The sequence below is a fragment of the Symsagittifera roscoffensis genome, chromosome 2, assembly GCF_963678635.1.
Source record: "Symsagittifera roscoffensis chromosome 2, txSymRosc1.1, whole genome shotgun sequence".
Taxonomy (NCBI): Eukaryota; Metazoa; Xenacoelomorpha; order Acoela; family Convolutidae; genus Symsagittifera; species Symsagittifera roscoffensis.
Genome location: NC_087063.1, coordinates 23185303 through 23203401, shown reverse-complemented (window position 1 = coordinate 23203401; position 18099 = coordinate 23185303). Strand labels below are relative to the sequence as shown.

The 18099-nt window shown below is 35.4% G+C and overlaps 4 protein-coding genes across 4 annotated transcripts in view; 1 reads left to right on the top strand and 3 right to left on the bottom strand.

The window, feature by feature from the left end:
* Positions 1 to 6075: 6075 nt before the first annotated feature.
* LOC134839339 (afadin-like) overlaps positions 6076 to 18099 on the top strand; it is a 361792-nt gene continuing 349768 nt past the window's right edge. Inside the window, exon 1 of the mRNA XM_063854851.1 lies at positions 6076 to 6085. The gene's annotated coding sequence lies outside the window, so the exon portion shown is untranslated. The remainder of the gene's footprint in view (positions 6086 to 18099) is intronic.
* On the bottom strand, positions 8094 to 11255 carry LOC134838992 (solute carrier family 28 member 3-like). Its single transcript, XM_063854368.1, has one exon. The coding sequence runs from the start codon at positions 10593 to 10595 to the stop codon at positions 8754 to 8756; it is 1842 nt and encodes a 613-aa protein (XP_063710438.1). The 5' UTR covers positions 10596 to 11255; the 3' UTR covers positions 8094 to 8753.
* LOC134839750 (tryptophan-rich protein TspO-like) lies at positions 11258 to 13471 on the bottom strand. The gene is made up of 2 exons (XM_063855373.1): positions 13157 to 13471; positions 11258 to 11440 (listed from the first exon to the last, which is right to left on the bottom strand). The coding sequence occupies exons 1-2, from the start codon at positions 13469 to 13471 to the stop codon at positions 11258 to 11260; spliced, it is 498 nt and encodes a 165-aa protein (XP_063711443.1).
* Positions 13805 to 14568, bottom strand: LOC134839749 (protein CrtK-like). Its single transcript, XM_063855372.1, has 2 exons — positions 14251 to 14568; positions 13805 to 13987 (listed from the first exon to the last, which is right to left on the bottom strand). The coding sequence occupies exons 1-2, from the start codon at positions 14566 to 14568 to the stop codon at positions 13805 to 13807; spliced, it is 501 nt and encodes a 166-aa protein (XP_063711442.1).

Here is an 18099-nt window from a genome sequence, read left to right as displayed (position 1 = left end):
TTGCGATACAAAAATGAATGATTAAGATTAAAACCAAATGAAAACAAATATTATAAAAATGAAAAAAAAAACTTCAAAAAATCGTTTGTGTCAGTAAAAATTTCAAAAACCGCCTAAAATATCCGGAACGAAATTACCTGCAAAATAAGGAATTATAGAAGGAGCTTTCGTAATGCTAGAAAGGAACCGAAATTTTAAAAACGTCCTCACTGCGTAACTAAGTCGACAAAAATAAGCAGACAGACAATAATCGAAACTAGCTGAAAACAGCATCAAGTTTTCATCCCTGGGACTGCTCATCCATCTGTGGAGTAGAATTTCAAGTTTAAAAGAAAAAACCATAAAAAACACCATACCTCGGAAACCAGAAAGATTTGAGCAGTAAAAAGGGCCAAATTTTCAACCCCTGGGTGTAACCTGAAAGCACCCTCCATAAGATAGAGATCTTGAAGTTTTGTTATCCTTTTTTCAAACCAAAAATTTTTCAAAAAAAAATTGAAAAAACTAGCGTGTAACGCACCTCCGATGCTTCAAATTTTTGAGAACTCATAAAAGAACCTCATATATTGAAAAAAATATATATCTAGAACATTTGAGTGTACTCTGACACTACCCAATAACAGGGTTCGTAATTACAAAAGTTGATAAGTTTTTTCTATGAGTTTTTTTTATTCAAATTTTGAAGAAAAAAAAAACATTAAAATTTTTATATCCACGTTTACAATAAAAACGTCACATCTGGGAAGCTAAAAGCATTTGAACCATAAATTTGCAACTCCTGAGAGTACTCTCACAGTACCCGACTACAGTGTCAGAAATTCAAATTTTGAGAAAATTTTTAAATATAGGTTTCAAAAAAAAAATCGAAAAACCATAAAAAACGTCGCATCTTGAAAATTGAAAAATCCTGAGAAGTCATATGTGGCGGCGTGATTCTCAACCCTCGCGAGTACTCAGGCGGCCCTCAACTAAAGGGCTGCGAATTTCAAAATTTGAAAAAAAAATAGTTTTCTTAATTTTTTGAAAAAATCGCAACAAATGCCATATCTCGAAAACTCCAAAGAACTGAACAATCATACTTGGAAGCAAGATTATCAACCCTTGAAAATACTCTGACAGTCCTTTCTCCCATCACAAGGAATAGGGCTTCAAATTTCATTAAAATTTGAAAAAAAATTCAAATTAAGTTGGCTAAATTTTTTTTTTGGAAAAATCGCAGAAAACGTCATATCTCGAAAACTAAGAAGATTTGAGTAGTCATAATTGGGAAAAGATTTGCAAAGCTTCGAGAGAACTAAAAGGTCGGCAATTTCAGTATTTGAAATAAAAATTGAAAATAAGTTTTCTGAAACTGTTTTAAAAATGTTTTAAAAATCAGAACACACATCATATCTCGTTAGCTACAAAGATTTGAATAGTCATAATTGGAAGTGAGATTCGCAACCCCCGTTAGTATTCTGACAGCCCCCAAATACAGGTTTGAAAATTCCAAAATTCGACAAAAGTTTTTAAATGTAAGATTTTTTGAAAGCTGAGAGCATTTTAGCAGTCGCATTTGGGCGCAAGATTTATATCTTGAAACTCCTAAAAGTACCCTCAATGACCAACGGCAAGATTAGGAAATTCAATCTTTTGATTTTTTAGATCTAAGTTAATTAAAAAAATAAGAAATCATAAAACACGTCATACCTCGAAAACTACAAGGAGTTGAGCAGTCATATTTGGAAGCAAGATTCGCAATCCTTGAGAGTACTCTGACAGCTCCCAAGTGAAGGAGTGGAAATTTCAAATTTTTTGTAAAACGTTTTATATGTTGAGTTTTCTGAAAAACTTGGAAAAAAACACAAAAATTGTCTTATCTTGTAGGCTAAATGGATTTGGGCTTTCTTAACTGAAGACCAAACTCGCAACCCCTGGGGAAACTCTGACAGCATCCCACTTTTGTTTTGCTAACTTTTAACTCGGTGGAACAAACACTAGATTCAGATTGGAAAATCGAAAAAAATTCTTACCAAATGCAATATTCGATTTAGCTTAACCACGCATAGATACGTTATGCTCTTAACTGCTGTAAAAAAAATCGCTTAAACATAGCAAAATACATGTCACAAGTACTTAAATATAGTTAAAACTTCTTACGCATAGCAATATGCGATATAACTGAACAACGCATAGATACGTTATGCCCTTAAATAATGCAAAAAAACGCTTAAACATGGCAAGATACGTGACACTCGCATTTAAATATGGTATACATAGATTAAAAACGCCATATCTCGAAAAACAGAAAGAATTGAGCAAAAAATTTGGACGCCAGATTTGCCACTTGTGAGTGCACCCGATAACACCCCAGCCAGCATAGGGTAGCGAATTTCATTTTTTGGTGTTGTTTAATCTAAATTTTTCCTTAACAAAAAAAAACGTCATAACTCGGAAAACAAAAGGATTTGAGCAGTTTTATTTTGAGGCCTAATTTGTAACCGTAGAAGAGACAACTTCAAACACGACCACAAAGCAGCTCCATCAAGTGACATAAGAAAAAGTGGAAATAAGCCTCGAATACAAAAACTCGTCTACGTGTCGGGTTTGAATCTGCGAATTAGCAAACTTGATTCTCACGCACTGACCACTCAGCCACGGAGGCTTAAACTCCCTAAAAACTAGCCACCAAAAAACGCAGCATTATATGCTAATAAAATGCCAATTTGATGCAGCAAAAATAGCACCAAATACAAAAAACACAATTTTGCATGTAATGAATCGCAAAGCATAAAGCCACATTATGTATAAATTATGCATTTCAAAAAGAGATGTTGAGTTAGAAAATTCTGAAAACAAGTTTCTTTGTTTAGAACAAATAGCTTTTTTGGTTCATTTGTTGAATCAAAAATACATCAACTCCAACTCACATCAAGATTCTGGGCAAAAAAAAATCCGGAAAAACTGTTCTGAAACTGTTCGATAACTTGCTTTTTGTATACCGCTTTTCAAATTTTAGCTTCAATTTTGCTCACCATATTACACGTCAGAACATTATGATCTCGCTGTATAACAAAACATCGCTTCATTTTTCAGAACAAATTTGTAAAAAAGCACTCCAGAAGACAAGTTTAATTTTTCTAAATTTTTGAGAACAAAAACAAACACAGAGGCGAAGCTGAGCCTCGCACCACTTGCGATACAATACAAACATAAAAAAAACATAAGTCGAAACAAAAATTTAATTTTGAAAAAAAACTAGGTGAACCAAATTTTAATTAGGTCTCGATAAAAACCAAATACAGGCCCAGTGAAAGCTGAAGGTACCTGTTTAAAATTGAATGAGTTTGCTATAATGATGCGGCACGAAAATAGTGTTTTCAAAAAATGGACTTTGCCAAAAACAGTAGTTGTTTCTCTACTATAATAAGTGAGAAGAGTAAAAATTTTTGGTGAGTATAACATTTCTCGTACAAAAAATTAGGGAATCGCTGCTTCTGCAGCTACAGTTATTGCAAACCGTTCTTTCGATGGAACTTTTCATCCCAAATTTGATTGCGTAAATTTTAAGAAAATACAAAAAGTTTCGAAAAAACGGTCGAAGGTTCTAACAAACGTTCAAAATACTTTCCAAAATCCATAACGTTTTTCTGCAAACATCAGGTTATGGCTGGTTAAGCAGAGAAGATTTCCAAAGCCGGGTTTCTCGATTGAACACAACCTGAGAATTCGCCCGGTAGTTTTCGCGTAAAGTGAAGAACTGTTCAAAAAAACTGTCGAAATTCCAAAACTTTGACTTGTTTGTATGCCAAAAAACTTTTAAAAACAGACTGGTCATAGCTCATTTGAAAGCTAGGCTTTCAACAACCTGTTCATTCGATTAAACCTACAATATCAAATTTGGCAGCATACTTAGCGAGAAAAGTGAAAAACGGTCAACAAATCAAAAATTTGACGATTCCGAGAATCATAGCTTTTAGTGTGAAAAAATTAAGCAGAAACAATATTCAGAAGGGATTCACACAATCTGCAATTTCGATTGAACCCGAAATCTCAGGTTTGGGAGGGTAATTTACCAGAAAAGTCAGAAACTTTTTAAAAAAACGGTCAAAATCAAAACTTTTTCTTTACGGAGGGCAAAGTTTTGGAGTCAAAAAATTTGTGCGTAGTCGCATGGGCAAATGAACTTCCCGAAGCCCGTTCTGAGAATTGAACCCTAGAATCTCAGGTATGGCAGAGTAGTTTACGAGAATACTCAAAAAGTTTGAAAAATTTGTTTTTTCAAACTTTCAGAGGGCGATAACTTTCAAAATTTGACTTTTCAGAGGGCGATAACTTCTTTTGAAAATTTTTTTCTTAGTGCTCACTAATTCAGGGGAACTTCCTACTATCTGTTATCTCATTGAACTCACAATATCAGATTTGAGAGGTTAGTTTTCGAGAAAGTCGAAAAGATCTACAAAACGGTCAAAAACCAGAAAAATGGCTGTATTCCGAGGGCCATAACTTTAAGTGCTAAAAAATTTAGTCGTAGGCACTTACGCTGGGGAGCATTTCAGAAAAGTTCTGTCCATTGAAACCAACAACTCACATTTAAGAGAGGTAGTTTTCGAGAAAACGAAAGAAAAAAATCAAAAATATGGGTCAAATATTCCTCAACTTTTTCGAAGGCTGTAGACAGAGGGCTCAAGTATGAAACGACTCTTGGGTTGTATGCATGCACACAGAGAAATAAGCAAACTTTCAAATTGAAAATCATGAGAAGTTTCTGAGAAAAACTAAAATTTTCGCAAAAATTGAAAAAAAATTTCCAAAACGAAAAAAATGAAATTTCAACAAACAGATTGGTAAACACGTTCAACTTAAAAAGTGGATAGGGGAGTGCTAGAAAATGATGAGAAGTTTCTGAGACAAACTAAAGTTTTCGCAAAAAATTGAAACAATTTTCCAAAACGAAAAAAATGAAATTTCAACAAACAGATTGGTAAACACATTCAACACAAGTGGAGAGGTGAGTGTTAAAATTGTATTGATCTTGAAAATTAGGTCATTCATCCGATGAAAAATAGGCCGAAATAGTTTTTGTCGAGGAATACTTTTTAGCGCAAGAAAAAAATTAAGAAGGAAATATGAAGTCAAGGTAAGTAAAATTACAAAATGTAGGCGTAAATCAAACACTAAAACCAACATTAAAAAATGCGCGTAGAAAAAAAATAACAATTGCAAGATGTGGCAATTAAGCCGACAACAGATAAGCAGACAAATAATTGGCCGATATGTTTTTGTGAAACTGAATATTTCTCGTTTGAAAAAAAAAACCGGTCCAGGTCAGACTCGAACCCACGACCTTTGCCGTTCCATGCATATTCGTTACCTCCAGGCTAAGTTGGCCAGAAACGCTAGAAAATTTGAATACATTATGAAACAAGGTAGAGATGAATCCAGACCACCAGATGAGTCCTGAGGACAAAACTATTTACGGGAAAAAAGTCTAGCACTCGGTTGCAATTCTCTTGCTTATCGCAAGGGTAATAAGATGTAGTGAAGTTCACATTTTTGATATTTTTGATGGATATCGCCATTAACAGGGGCTACAAAATTTTCCTCAAAAATTTTCCACGAGCTCTTTGATTTAATTCAATGGCTGCCAGGGTTACTTGATTTAAATCAATTGATTTAAATTATTGATTTAAATCAATTGATTTAAATCCGAGTTAAATCTTGATTGTATGAAATGGTTTTGTTTCGTTTAAAGTATAGGTGAGAAAACCCAATTTTTCTCAGTTAGTGGTGTGTTTTTCAATTACACACAAATTTTACCCGCCAGTTTTCCAGTTTACTTTCTGCTTGCATCAAATGAACTTTTTCGACTCTCTCTAAACCAAAACTGAAATTTGGTCAACTGCTTTTTCTAAGATACTAAGCAGTTTTTAAAGAAAAAATCGATTCCAATAAAAAATCCGATTCATTTGATTTTTTAAAATTTAAATCGGATTTTTATGCAGCTCTGATAGCTGCCCGCTCTCCAACTCATTTGATGTCCTATACTAAAAACAGAACAGAAAACAGGTCATCAGCATTTTCAGAGAAGCTGAGCTTATTAAATCACATTTTTTAATGAAAAGCTTTCGGTACTACTATGATAGAGTGTTCCTTTGAAAATAACCAGGTCTCTTGAGAATAAGACACCTAGGGCTCTGAAATTGTGATTTCGCCATTCAGAAAGATATCGCAGTTTATTTTCAAACAAATTTTATGTTTTCTTACTTCGTAAAACCTGCCCCCTCATAATCTTAAGGTGGAAGATTTAAAAAATGACAAATGTGAGCTCGTGGGAGCTTTCTATTATAGTACTACCAAGCTTTCAATATTGCTCAAGAAAAGACTTTTAAGCGATTTTTCAAATTTATGAAAAACTTGAAATCTTTTTATCTGCGTTTGAAGCGAAGTTAAAATGACAGATGACAACGCCTGATACTTGAGTCACTAGTACCAAATTTAACTCCTAGTTAAGCTCATTTCCTGGCAGGTTTCATTCACAAAAAATATTCTCCAGGTTCATTTCCTGATATACTTTAGTTCCATTTTTGAACTAGTTCAAATTCACTGCCATATAACTAGTTCAGACTGTTTTTATGTTTTCACGGCTAAAGATTGAATGATGCAAATCATTTTGAGTGATTAAAAATATTGAGACTAATTCATTACAGAACCTTCAAAACAGTCAACGCCAGAACAATGAATTATCTATACGTAGTTTATTCAAGGTTCCAACGGAGCATGACAGAACATAAGCATCTAAAAGCGCAGCAACATGGAAACGACACTCAATCTATTAATGTAACGACCAAGGTAAGAAGAGTACAAATCAACATAAATAATTCAGCTATGTAAAAGCATGCCATAGAACATTACATGGATTGGTCAGCTTATAATATCCTCGAATTTAGAATCAAGTAAGCATGAATAAGTTATAACACGAACCAATTCGAAATACACTTGCGAGAAAGTCAGTTTGCGAAACCTGCCATTCGGTGTAACAGTTGCAACAGAGATAAGTCAGTAAATGTATCATTAAACCGAAAACGGTCTTACCAGAACAGTAAACCGAAAATGCATTATTCAAAATGCATTATTGGGTGATCTCACTAGTTTACTCCTGAGATTGAAAATGACATACTTTTTTTTCCAAAATCGAATTAAAAAATGAAATTAAATTACTCTTGCCATGAGCCCCGCTGTTTTAAAACAAATTTTATAGCTCAAAAAACCAATTCTTTAATTTTTTGCTTCCTCTTATTTCCTGTAATTATTACATAATTCGTATTACTGATCTGGTAATTAACAGACACTTCGGTTTATTGGACGCACCCCAGTTGCAGCGCTTTCTTACTCGTCTTATGGTAAATACAGTTTCGGATTTATTGCAAGCTATATTGATTTAGCTTCATTCGACTGAACCATTCAAACAACATGGCACAATTTCAGGCTCGGAATAGGCTTCTTCGAATAAGCAAAGTTTTGAAATTGGTTTGTAGTAAGCAACGAATCAATCAAAAAGGGCGCCAAAATTTGAACAAGTTCAGCCAGTCAGAACAATTCAATGTAATTTAGACCATAGACAGCTTTATTCGGAAAACATAGTATGAAAACATTTAAAATTGTTATACCAAGATTGGGCAAACTAATGAATCACTCCAACAATCCCCCTTCATGGTACACTATTGTACTATTGCAGAGACTCCCCTGGCAAAGGACTAATTCAGCAGGCACTGAACTGTTACGAATTTGACCATTTTGAATTTGAGGACAACTGTTTGAGAGATCCATTTTACTTAATCAACATGAACCAGCACTATGATTAGAATGCAAACAACTTAACAATTACAAGGAAAGATACAAAACTATAAATTAAAAAATCAAGTAAAGTTAGACGGTTTTCAAGGCACTAAACCCAACAAATCATTAAGTTGGATTATGATCAGAAAATTAGGAGTGTGGTGGGAGGAAATATTAGAAGTGAAATACCACAATAAGCAAAATTATGTTGCGATTGCCGGCAATCAAGCTCCTCGGTAATGCAAAAACTAATTCAATCTTATTTTTTTTAAAAAAAAAAGAGGAGTAACTGGTTGCTGTGCAACTATGACAGACCACCAAAGAGTTATTAATCGTTATCTACCAGGATGAATCACCGAAAAATGAAATTAAAATAAATGAGACACTGGTTCTTGTTTACAATGCCCCCTAACGGAACCTAGTACCAACAACTCAGGCCTTAAGATCCGATTCATCTTTGAGGAACATACGAGTTCTGAATCTTTTACAGAAACACCTCTTGCAGTAGGGAGGAGTAAGCAAGATCCTTTACAATGATAAAATTACACTTTATTTTTGACACTATAACAATCAAACTACTCGAAGTGTGACCAGATTGAGAGCATACAATTGCAATAAAGCGATGACAGATGAGCATAAATCACTACACTTTATATTGCAAGATGATCTGCAGCAGATAGATTCAATCTAATTACAGCTGAAATTCTATTTACAGCTGATGTTTCCAAGATTATTATAACAGAACTCCTCACGCCTCCGGGAAAAGAAGAATTTTGCAAACAGCACAAAACGGTTTACTCTAATCTACTAGCAGCTCAAATGAACACTTGTTTCTAGCATAATTATCTGGCAATTTATCAAGAAACAACAATCACCAAATATCATCTCAAAAATCTTCCACAACTCACGTAAGCAAAAATACAAAAAGAAACATTTCAGCTAGACTGATATAAGAGTCCCATGATACATGCGTTTGAGAAACACGCAAAACTACCACATAAAAGCGCACTTAGACCCAAAACCGAAAGTTCCTCGACCCTCGATGGCGCCAAAGCACCGATTCCTCCTATTTGGATTCCCAAGGAAGCGAAATTTGCGAAACCGCATAGAGCAAAAGTAGCCAGAGTTGTTGACCTTTCGCTGATCTGACCTTCATAAGTACTCAACTTCTGGTACGCGACCATTTCATTGACCGTTGTTTTGATTCCAATTAATTCTGCGACTTTGAAACAATCTTGGTAATCGACGCCAATCATAAAAGCCAAGGGATAAAAAACATAGGATGACAATTTGGCAAAACTCAGCTCCTCAATTCCGATCAAATCTCCGCTCCAAGCTACAATATAATTGACCATTTCACAGAGTGAGACAAAAGCGATCAAGTTCATCGTTACATTTAGAACAAACATCACGGAATCGCTCGCTCCTTTAGCCGCAGCAACAAACACATTTCTAAATTTCACCGTTTCCATTCTTTGCTCACATTCCGCTATTTCTTCTTTGCTTTTTGATTCAGGGTAGACAATTTTTGAAAAAACGAGTGCTGCCGGCGCATTCATAACTGAAGCTGCGATCAAATTTGACGAGTCGATACCCATGCCACTGTATACTGCTAACACAGCGCCCGCAACAGTTGCAAACCCGCCGGTCATTACCGCATGTAGCTCTGAGCTGGTTAAAGTGGGTATTAGAGGTTTGATCAGAAACGGCGCTTCAGTTTGGCCTAGGAAAATATTCGCAGCAGCATTGAGCGTCTCGGGAGCAGAGGTCCCCATCGTCTCTATCATAAATAGAGATATGACTCTAATAACCGCTTGCATGATACCAAAATGGTACAACACATTAGCCAGAGCACAGTAGACCACAATAACTGGCAAAGCGTGGATTGCAAATACGAAATATGCCTGGTTTGGAACCACTCCAATTGACGTTCCGTTGCCGATGTTACCAGTCTCCAGAGCGCCGAATATAAACTGGCTTCCAGCTTCTGAAAACTTCAGAATCAAGTCAACTCCCTCACTCAACGTCTCAAAAATGGAAGCTCCAAATGAAGTTCGAGTAATCAGCAATCCCATTAGAAACTGCAAATTCAGTCCGCACAGAATGATACGCAATGATATTTTGAGAGGGTTTCGAGAAATCAGCCAGGAAAAGAGAAGCAGAAACACGAGCCCAATGAAGGACACCGAGTTTCTCGGACAGCAGTAGCACGAATGCGCGACAAAACAACAAACCATAAGCCAAGATAAACCCAACAAAACACACTTGATGAAGTTCCATTTTCGCCTTAGATTGACATCTCTGGCAAATTCCAGGAATATGCTCTTCAGCGACTGCAACGTTTTTGTATCTTTAACCTGCTCGAATACTTTGTAGGCAATAAAAATGGCCGCCATTATCGTCAAAACTAATGGCTCTTTCACACTCCGTCTGAACGCCAATGTCAGATAGACTCCTAACAAAATCAGGAGCACGGCTGCTGATATTCGCTTGAAGATTGGCGACTCAAAGAACTTCGCAATATTTTTTCGCACAGTTAAGATACAATGCCGACGTCGGTTATGTACTTTATACGTGGATTTAGACGCAGACGAGTCTTTTCGGATGTCGTCGACCATTACGTCACCATTGTATGTGTCTCCGGAGCAACGCAGCTCAGTGGCAATGGCACCGTTTTCCTTCTTCAGATCTTTCATAAACGACCTGTTCTCGTCATTCCTTTCGTCCATGGGTAAGTTGACACTGTCAACGGGACTACTCGAGTTCCTAGAGCTCATAACGGCTCTGAAAAATTATAACTCAATACAAAAGGGCTTTTGAACCCAAAAATGTAAGAAGAGAATATTTATGGTAGATGAAAATACAATAAATACAATTTAGTTATTTAACTCAAAACTGAACTAATTTGTTATAAATCAACGTAAAAATTCGGATGACTATAATGCTAAATAATGATTAATGTCTGTCGCTGATTGGAGGTCATTTGATTAGCTCTTTCTAGAACTTATTTTGCAAGAGTAATAACTGAAAAACGTACTTCAGAGAGCAATTAATGTCTGCGTCTTGGTTGAATTGACGGACGGCAGCAACGAAATGACTCATTAAAAGTCTCTGGACGTCATTCGAATGAATTACTCAGATATACATTTTTCACCAACATTTAAGAACACTGTAAATTATATTTCTTCTAGGTAAAAAATAAATATGGAAACTCTACTAATTAATGGCAACTATACTTGGGTTAAAGAAAATCTCTGATAACAAGAAGCGCAATTAGATCAACCGTTAAAAGGAATGGTCGTTTTCCTGGAAGTGCAGTTTTCGCGAAGTGTTAACTTTCTTTCTGAGCCAAAATTATAAGTGAGAAAATATCCTTTAACGGTAGTATTAGACTAGCAGTTAGTATTCCTGTACATGTTAGCTCCGCTTATCGACTGTTCTAGCAGTGAAGCAGATCGTCGTTGCCTATATTCAGGTAGAATATACTCCACGATAGAACTGTTGCGAAAGAGCTCCACGCCAAATATGGAAGAAGAAGGAAACTCGCTATTTGATCGATCGAGTAGAAGACCGTCATCGTGCAGACAATCAGCACAGCAACAAAAGTGCAGATGATTGCAGCCTGTGAACGACCAAGTATTTCACATATCAATCATGTCTCTCAAGCGTTTTTTGCCTGTTTTGGTTATGGAAAAAAAGGAAAATAACATATATATTCAAAACAGATCGTAAAAACTTGCCCTTCTTGATTATCGAATGAAAGGAAAGATTGCTCTCTGAAATCGAATGGATTCAAAACAGGGCGTAGCTTCAAAAAAGTATCTTTAACTACTTCCCCCCTAGAATACCTAGCAACGAATTGCCACCCCTATAAAGAAATAATTCAATCGTTAAGCACACACATGTGAATTTTGTGCGTAGTAGCGAATCTCTCCCCTTTTGCAAAGGGTGGACAGTTAAAGAGATCTCAAAAAGAAGTAGCTTCACCAAGAGCTAAAAAGTTTCCACAAGCAAACTATAGTCAACATACAGTTGGAAAAGAGTCAATGATTGCAAATAAACACAGAAATAGTTTTTTTTTTGAAAAAATCTCAACTTTCGAAGTTCAAAGAAAAAATAGATGGCCCTACAACTCATTGAATTTTTAGAACAATTTAGGATTGCCATTTTTGGATAAAATTAACCCAATTTGAGAAAACTGGATTAACAAGTAATTTTTTTGTTTCGCTGTAAAATCTGAAAATTAATCTACCTTTCGGAACTAGAAGTCGATCACGTTTTTGTGAGCTTTACATTTTGTCTAATCGATTGTTGGGTTTGCCTTCCTTTTAACAAAAAATGAACTGAAATTAAAAATAAATCATAATCAAACCGCGAAAAAGTAAATTTGAACTATGTTCACGGACTCTTAGCTGGACGATATTACGAAAAGGAGGACAACTTCAAAAACTACAGTTTTTAAAATTGTAGGAAAATTTATTACAGACCACAATAAACTTTCGGTTTTAATTTTCCTAAACGTAGACCAAAATTTCTAAACTTCACAACTGTACAAATTATGCAGTTCCAAAGAGTAGTATTTTGTTCCGACTTTCGAAAAAGATGACGGAATATTTGTGTTCAGGATGGTTATTTTTCTCCAGCCGCAATTCAATTTTTTACAAGAAAATTTGGACGGATCTTTGCCATGCATCTGACGGAAAAAAAATTACATAAGTCACATAAACTTTTTATAGCTAACCAAGAGAATGTGAGAATATACAAGAGTGAAACATGCGACTTGCATTGGAAAAAAACGCGCAACATACAACACTGAGCTCGCTTGTTTAAAAAGAATTTGAAACTAATTTTGGTCGACACTAAAACTTCATGAAGTTTTTTAATATAGCTCGAATGATAACTAAAAGGCTTCAATGCGATATATAATTTGAACCTTTTTGAAGTTTGTTTGTGAACGTGCTTATGCGTGAAAAAAAAACTGACCTGAACATGAAGTTTTTCCACAAAAGGGTTACAACCGTTACACGACTTAACATTCCCTCAGTACTAATGGTGTAACAACTATCGATTTAATTGTTTTAATGTATTATAACTTTTACCCGAATTGTCTGGTAAATTTTGAGAAGGGTACGAGTTAGGTTATGATCGAATTAATTAGTGCTGAAAAATGCTAGAGCTCGATTAATTTACTGGAAAATCATATTGGTCTGAAAAAAAGGAAACAATCAGACAGCTTTTTCGCGTCATAGTTCCTTCCCACCGAGCAAAAAACACAATGACATGTTTGAAAAACAATTTGCATTCTCATTCTATATGACGAAAAAAACTTGTATTTAACCAGAAGAAGTTTATGGAATCCAAAAAAGGCCGGAGTGAACATCATGTTGACAACCAGTTGAACACCGTACAACGTCATAGCACTGTCCACTTCATTCGTTGCCCTCAATGTCCAGATTCTGTACGACGCATAACCCATCAATGCGTATAGAGTAGTCCACACAGGTGCAAAGAGCCATCCAGGGGGGTTGAATGAGGGCTTTATGAGTTTGTTAAACCAGTGACCATCGGGACGAAAGAGGAACCCCGTCAGAGATCCCAGAAGAATGGGCGTCAAAATGAAGCAGGCTGCAGTCAGCGCTTTGTAGAACATCATTTTCTGAAAAAAAAAACGAAACATTTGAATGGAAACTTGTTTGAAACTCATGTTTACCAGAACACTGTATCAATTTCACTCATTTTCAGTTATTGAGAAGCTCTGATAGCTGTGGCAAATTCAGTTTCACAGATTTTTTTCTAAATCTTGGTTTGCTTATAACAGAAAACGGATTTTTGGAACGCTAGATCTGAAGTACCGCTAGATCGAATTTTCAAGAGTACAATTTTTTGGCTACAAGATTTGGCTTCATCTAACTAATTATTATATAAAAGCACCTGCGATCAAACTCCTGATTATGATCACTAAACGTCAATATTATTTTGGCTCTGTTCATTCCTCTTTCAAGGCCTTGTTTCCCTTGTTGAGATAGACCAGACTCCAAGTCAAAACGGTAGCGAAGCAGCTCCAGGCTAAGTAAGGATAGAGTAGTCTGCTAGCGACCAAATCCAAGTCATGGAACTCTTTGATTGTCCACGCGATGGAAGCCGAAAGCGCTGCACAAATTAAACCACCCTGAAAAATTAAGGGGTCACTTCATAAAAAAAATTGCCAATGAACATTAAAAAAATATATCGAGCTTACATGGCATTAAAGCCTCAGGTTAGCATCATTGCCGATCGAAAATTTCTATGTTTCACTTCAGAGTTTTATTTAAACCGATAACGGGAATCATTATCAAAACCCATCTGATCACTGAAAAAAAATACACTTGTAGATCATCAATTAAGATTCACAATTTTTTTTACGTTTTCACACGTTTTGAAAAAAAAATTCACCGTTTTCATTTTATGCCAGCCAAAAAACACAGGCGTCCAGGACATGTTCAGAGCAAATTGAACTCCATAGGCAGTCATGGCCGTGGAGATATCTGCTTTTCCATCCAAGCTCAAAATCCGGTAAGAAGCATAGCCCATCATCCCATACAAAGTGGTCCACACAGGCCCAAATATCCATCCAGGAGGTTGAAAAGGAGGCTTTAACAGCTTATTGTAGTAATCGTCTTTGTTGTGACGATTAGGTCCGAAGAAAATTCCATTCAAAGAGCCACATGCAATTGGAAATACCGTCAGCCCAACTGCTTTGAAGTTGATCATTGCCAACTGAAGAATGCTTCGGAATTTTAGGTTGTGGACCTTAAAACTCCGGAAAACAAAGTTCGACAAAAACGGGGATAGCTGCTGGTGTCTGTGAAGTATCACTGAACGTTATTATCAAAAAAAAATGGAAGAGAACTCAACATAAGACAGTAATTAATAGCATTAAACTAATAAAATCAATTTACATCTGAGTGATATTATAGATTATATATTATCCAATCGGCTGCTGAAAATAAAACTTGTTTTGCCCACAAATTTCATCTATTTTGAGACTTCTTGTTTAAAGTCGGAATCACCTGCATGGAAAATAATGACATAACTTGACCCCATCTGACGTCTCTTTCTGGGACCTACAGGGATCATCGGACTAAAAAGCCCTTGCTGCTGAAATTAGCTGAGTGAAAAAAGTTAAAAACAGCGAATAACACAGAGGCAACACAACACAACACAAAAACAGCATCTCAACTAGCTCAAGGAAAATACTTGGGCAGCCAAACGTTGAGCCGAGGTGAAGTTGAGGCGATATATTATAGGCTTTCAAAAAATAAAAAGTAAATTGTGAGGAATCATGCAAGATAAATATAAAAGTTACAGGAATTGAATTTCAGTTATAATAAAAACTGCTTAAATAAGAAGAACTAGCCAGTTCACAGTTGCAAAAGAGTAGGAACCCAAGGAAACAGAAAAAAACCTGTCTCGTTTTAAAAAAAAACCTTTTTGCGAATTTTAAAAATTATATATAAGCCTGGTTCAATAGGAAAAACTTTCAACTCGCTGGGTAATCTGATAAATGAAATTCCATGTTCGAAATTAGAAATTGATCACGTTTTTTGTGCACTTTAATTTTCGCTGTTCGATAGTGGAGTTCGAGTTTGCCTTCCTTTTAACAAAATGAATTCAACTGAAAGGGAAACTAAATGTCAAACCGCGTAAAGTAAATTTGAGCCTGAACAAATTATAAGACTTTTTACTGAAAAAAAACTCATCAAGACCTGTACAAGAAGACTCACTACGTTCATTACTCATAAAAATTGCAGGCTTTGAAAAATAAGCAGACATGCGATAGTCCGACAAATTAATGGCTCTCGAGCGGAGCAAACCTAGCAACTCTGTCGACTTATTCATGGTCTTCAACTCAGGGCTTATAGCGCAGCATCTGCCATTTGATTTGAAACTGTTAGCAAAAATTTTACGTCAAAGTTTTTTCACATGCGACTTCCTTGCGATACCCCGAAAAAGGTAGAAAATGAGATAGTTTCAGCTTCGAGAGAATTGAACACAGCAGCTTAGTCGACTCAAGCATGGTCTTCAGGTTAAAAGCCCCGTTTTTTCAATTTCACAGAAAACTGAAATCAAAATACCATCAGAACAGAAATTAAACAATAGCAACACGAAAACAAAATCATTCTCAAATCCAGAAAAAAAAACAGATTAGCTCTTTTGAACATATTTGATAAGATACTGTAAGCTCAACCAGATGGAAGATTACTGAATTACTGCAGAACATAAAGTAGCTTCCAAGATGAATCAAGAAAAACGAAGAACATATCAACTCAAAGCCTGTCCAAAAGTCTTAAAGCAAAAAAGTGCATTTCCTCACCTTGAGCAATCAAAAAGTGGCTTACTTGATTTCAAAAGCAAGGTAACCTCTGAAATTTGGCAAACTAATAAAACTTAGAAAAAAAACGTGATATGAGAAGCTGTGCTACAACAAAATCATTGCAGTCGATTTTTTTGTTGAAAAATGAAATGAAGTTGAACACAGGGGCGAAGCAGAGCTTTGCACCACTTGTGATACAACAAATAATGGAATAAAACAGCAAGACGCTCGCGAACTATTAAAGAGGACTTCAAACGATGTTAATATTGAAAAACTAGAAAAACAAAAAAGAAGAACTAGAAAAACAAAAAAATTAAAAATCAAAAGTTTTTAATCTTTTAATTTATTTAAATGTTAAGAGATCTAAAAGAGGGTGATTTTGAGCATTCAAAAATTTGAGTCTAAAAACTTATCGATCTCATAAATAAAATCGAAAATTTGTAGGAAACAAAATCAGCCGACAGAATTAAAGCCGACACCCAAGAAGCTGAAAATCAACCAAAAGTTTTCGGTAAAACCTTATTGAAAAAAAAAACATACTCTGCCCAAATAGAATCCTCGGGCGACAAGTATTTACTGAATACAAAGTGATATGCACATTTCGGAAACTAATTTGAAATGACTTGCACAAAAATCCTTTCAAGAAAATATGCCAAGAAGTAAGACATTTGAAGGTTAAATAATAAGCATCGAAACAAAACTTACAAAGCGGTAACAAAGCCGAAAAACCTTGAGCAGACTCACGTTGCGCCGAAAAATAATTGTTTCGAATCGAAAAAATTAAAAGTAGTTCTAAAGAAAAAAAACGATATAAAAACGAGAAAAAACTGAAATTGGAGTTGCTTAAATTATAACCAACATTTAAAAAGTTCAAATAAAACGTGCAATTAAAACTCAAACATGCTCAAAAAAATGAAAGTATATATTCGGAGATGACCACCAAAATCATCCTGTCAACTAAATTATTTACGGGAAAAAATTCTGGTACCGGTTTGCAACACCCTGCTGATCGCAAGGGCAAATAAAAAATCAACTACAACTATCAAAATTTTCCTCGCGTTCAAAACTTAAAAATTAGCTGACTTTCACAGTAAGGATAGTACATTCAAAAAGGTTGCCAGTAAAATAGAAAAATTTCAATTCAGCCAAAAAGCGAGCTTAAAAATATTTATTTCAGAGAAGGGGGAAACCAACATATTTAAAACAATCAGTCACAGTCAATTTTAAAATTAATCACAAGCATCGAAAATCTTCATTATGACATCAATTCATAACCGCTCGCACTCACATGCAGAAAGTTTACCATTCTGAGAGTTAAGCGAAAGAGTTCCAACCGATAGCTACATAACTAAGAAGCCAAACAATTGTCGACAAAAGAATTCAAAATTCGATCGATCTACATACAATGGTTAGAAATTTAGGTAAATAGCTCAGAGCTTCAGAAACGTAGGCCGATGAAAAACGAACAGAGGCGAAACAGAGCTTCGCACCACTTGCAATATATTAATGAATGACTATCACAACTTAATTTTATTAAAATTAAAAGCTCAAATAAGTTTTAAGCCCCTCCATGTCGAAACAATTAGATAACACTTTTTGGCTCCTCAAACGTCTCAATATTATAAGCTGAGATAATAGACGAATAATTTAGATGATGAGATAACATGAAACCTTTTAAGCCGAATAGACAGAAAAAAAACGAGATAGAAATGAAGGAAAAAAACGATATACTGAAATCGGAGTTGGAAAAACTCAACCAGCATTAAGCACAGAGGCGAAGCCGAGCTTCGCACCATTTGCGATGCAACTCAAAATCGATAAAAGATAACAAGTGGGCCGGCTAAAGCTGGAGATAGCTGTTTGATGATTTGGGAATTTGTAATACTGATGCGGCATGAAATGATTAACTTGAAAAATTGGACTTTGCC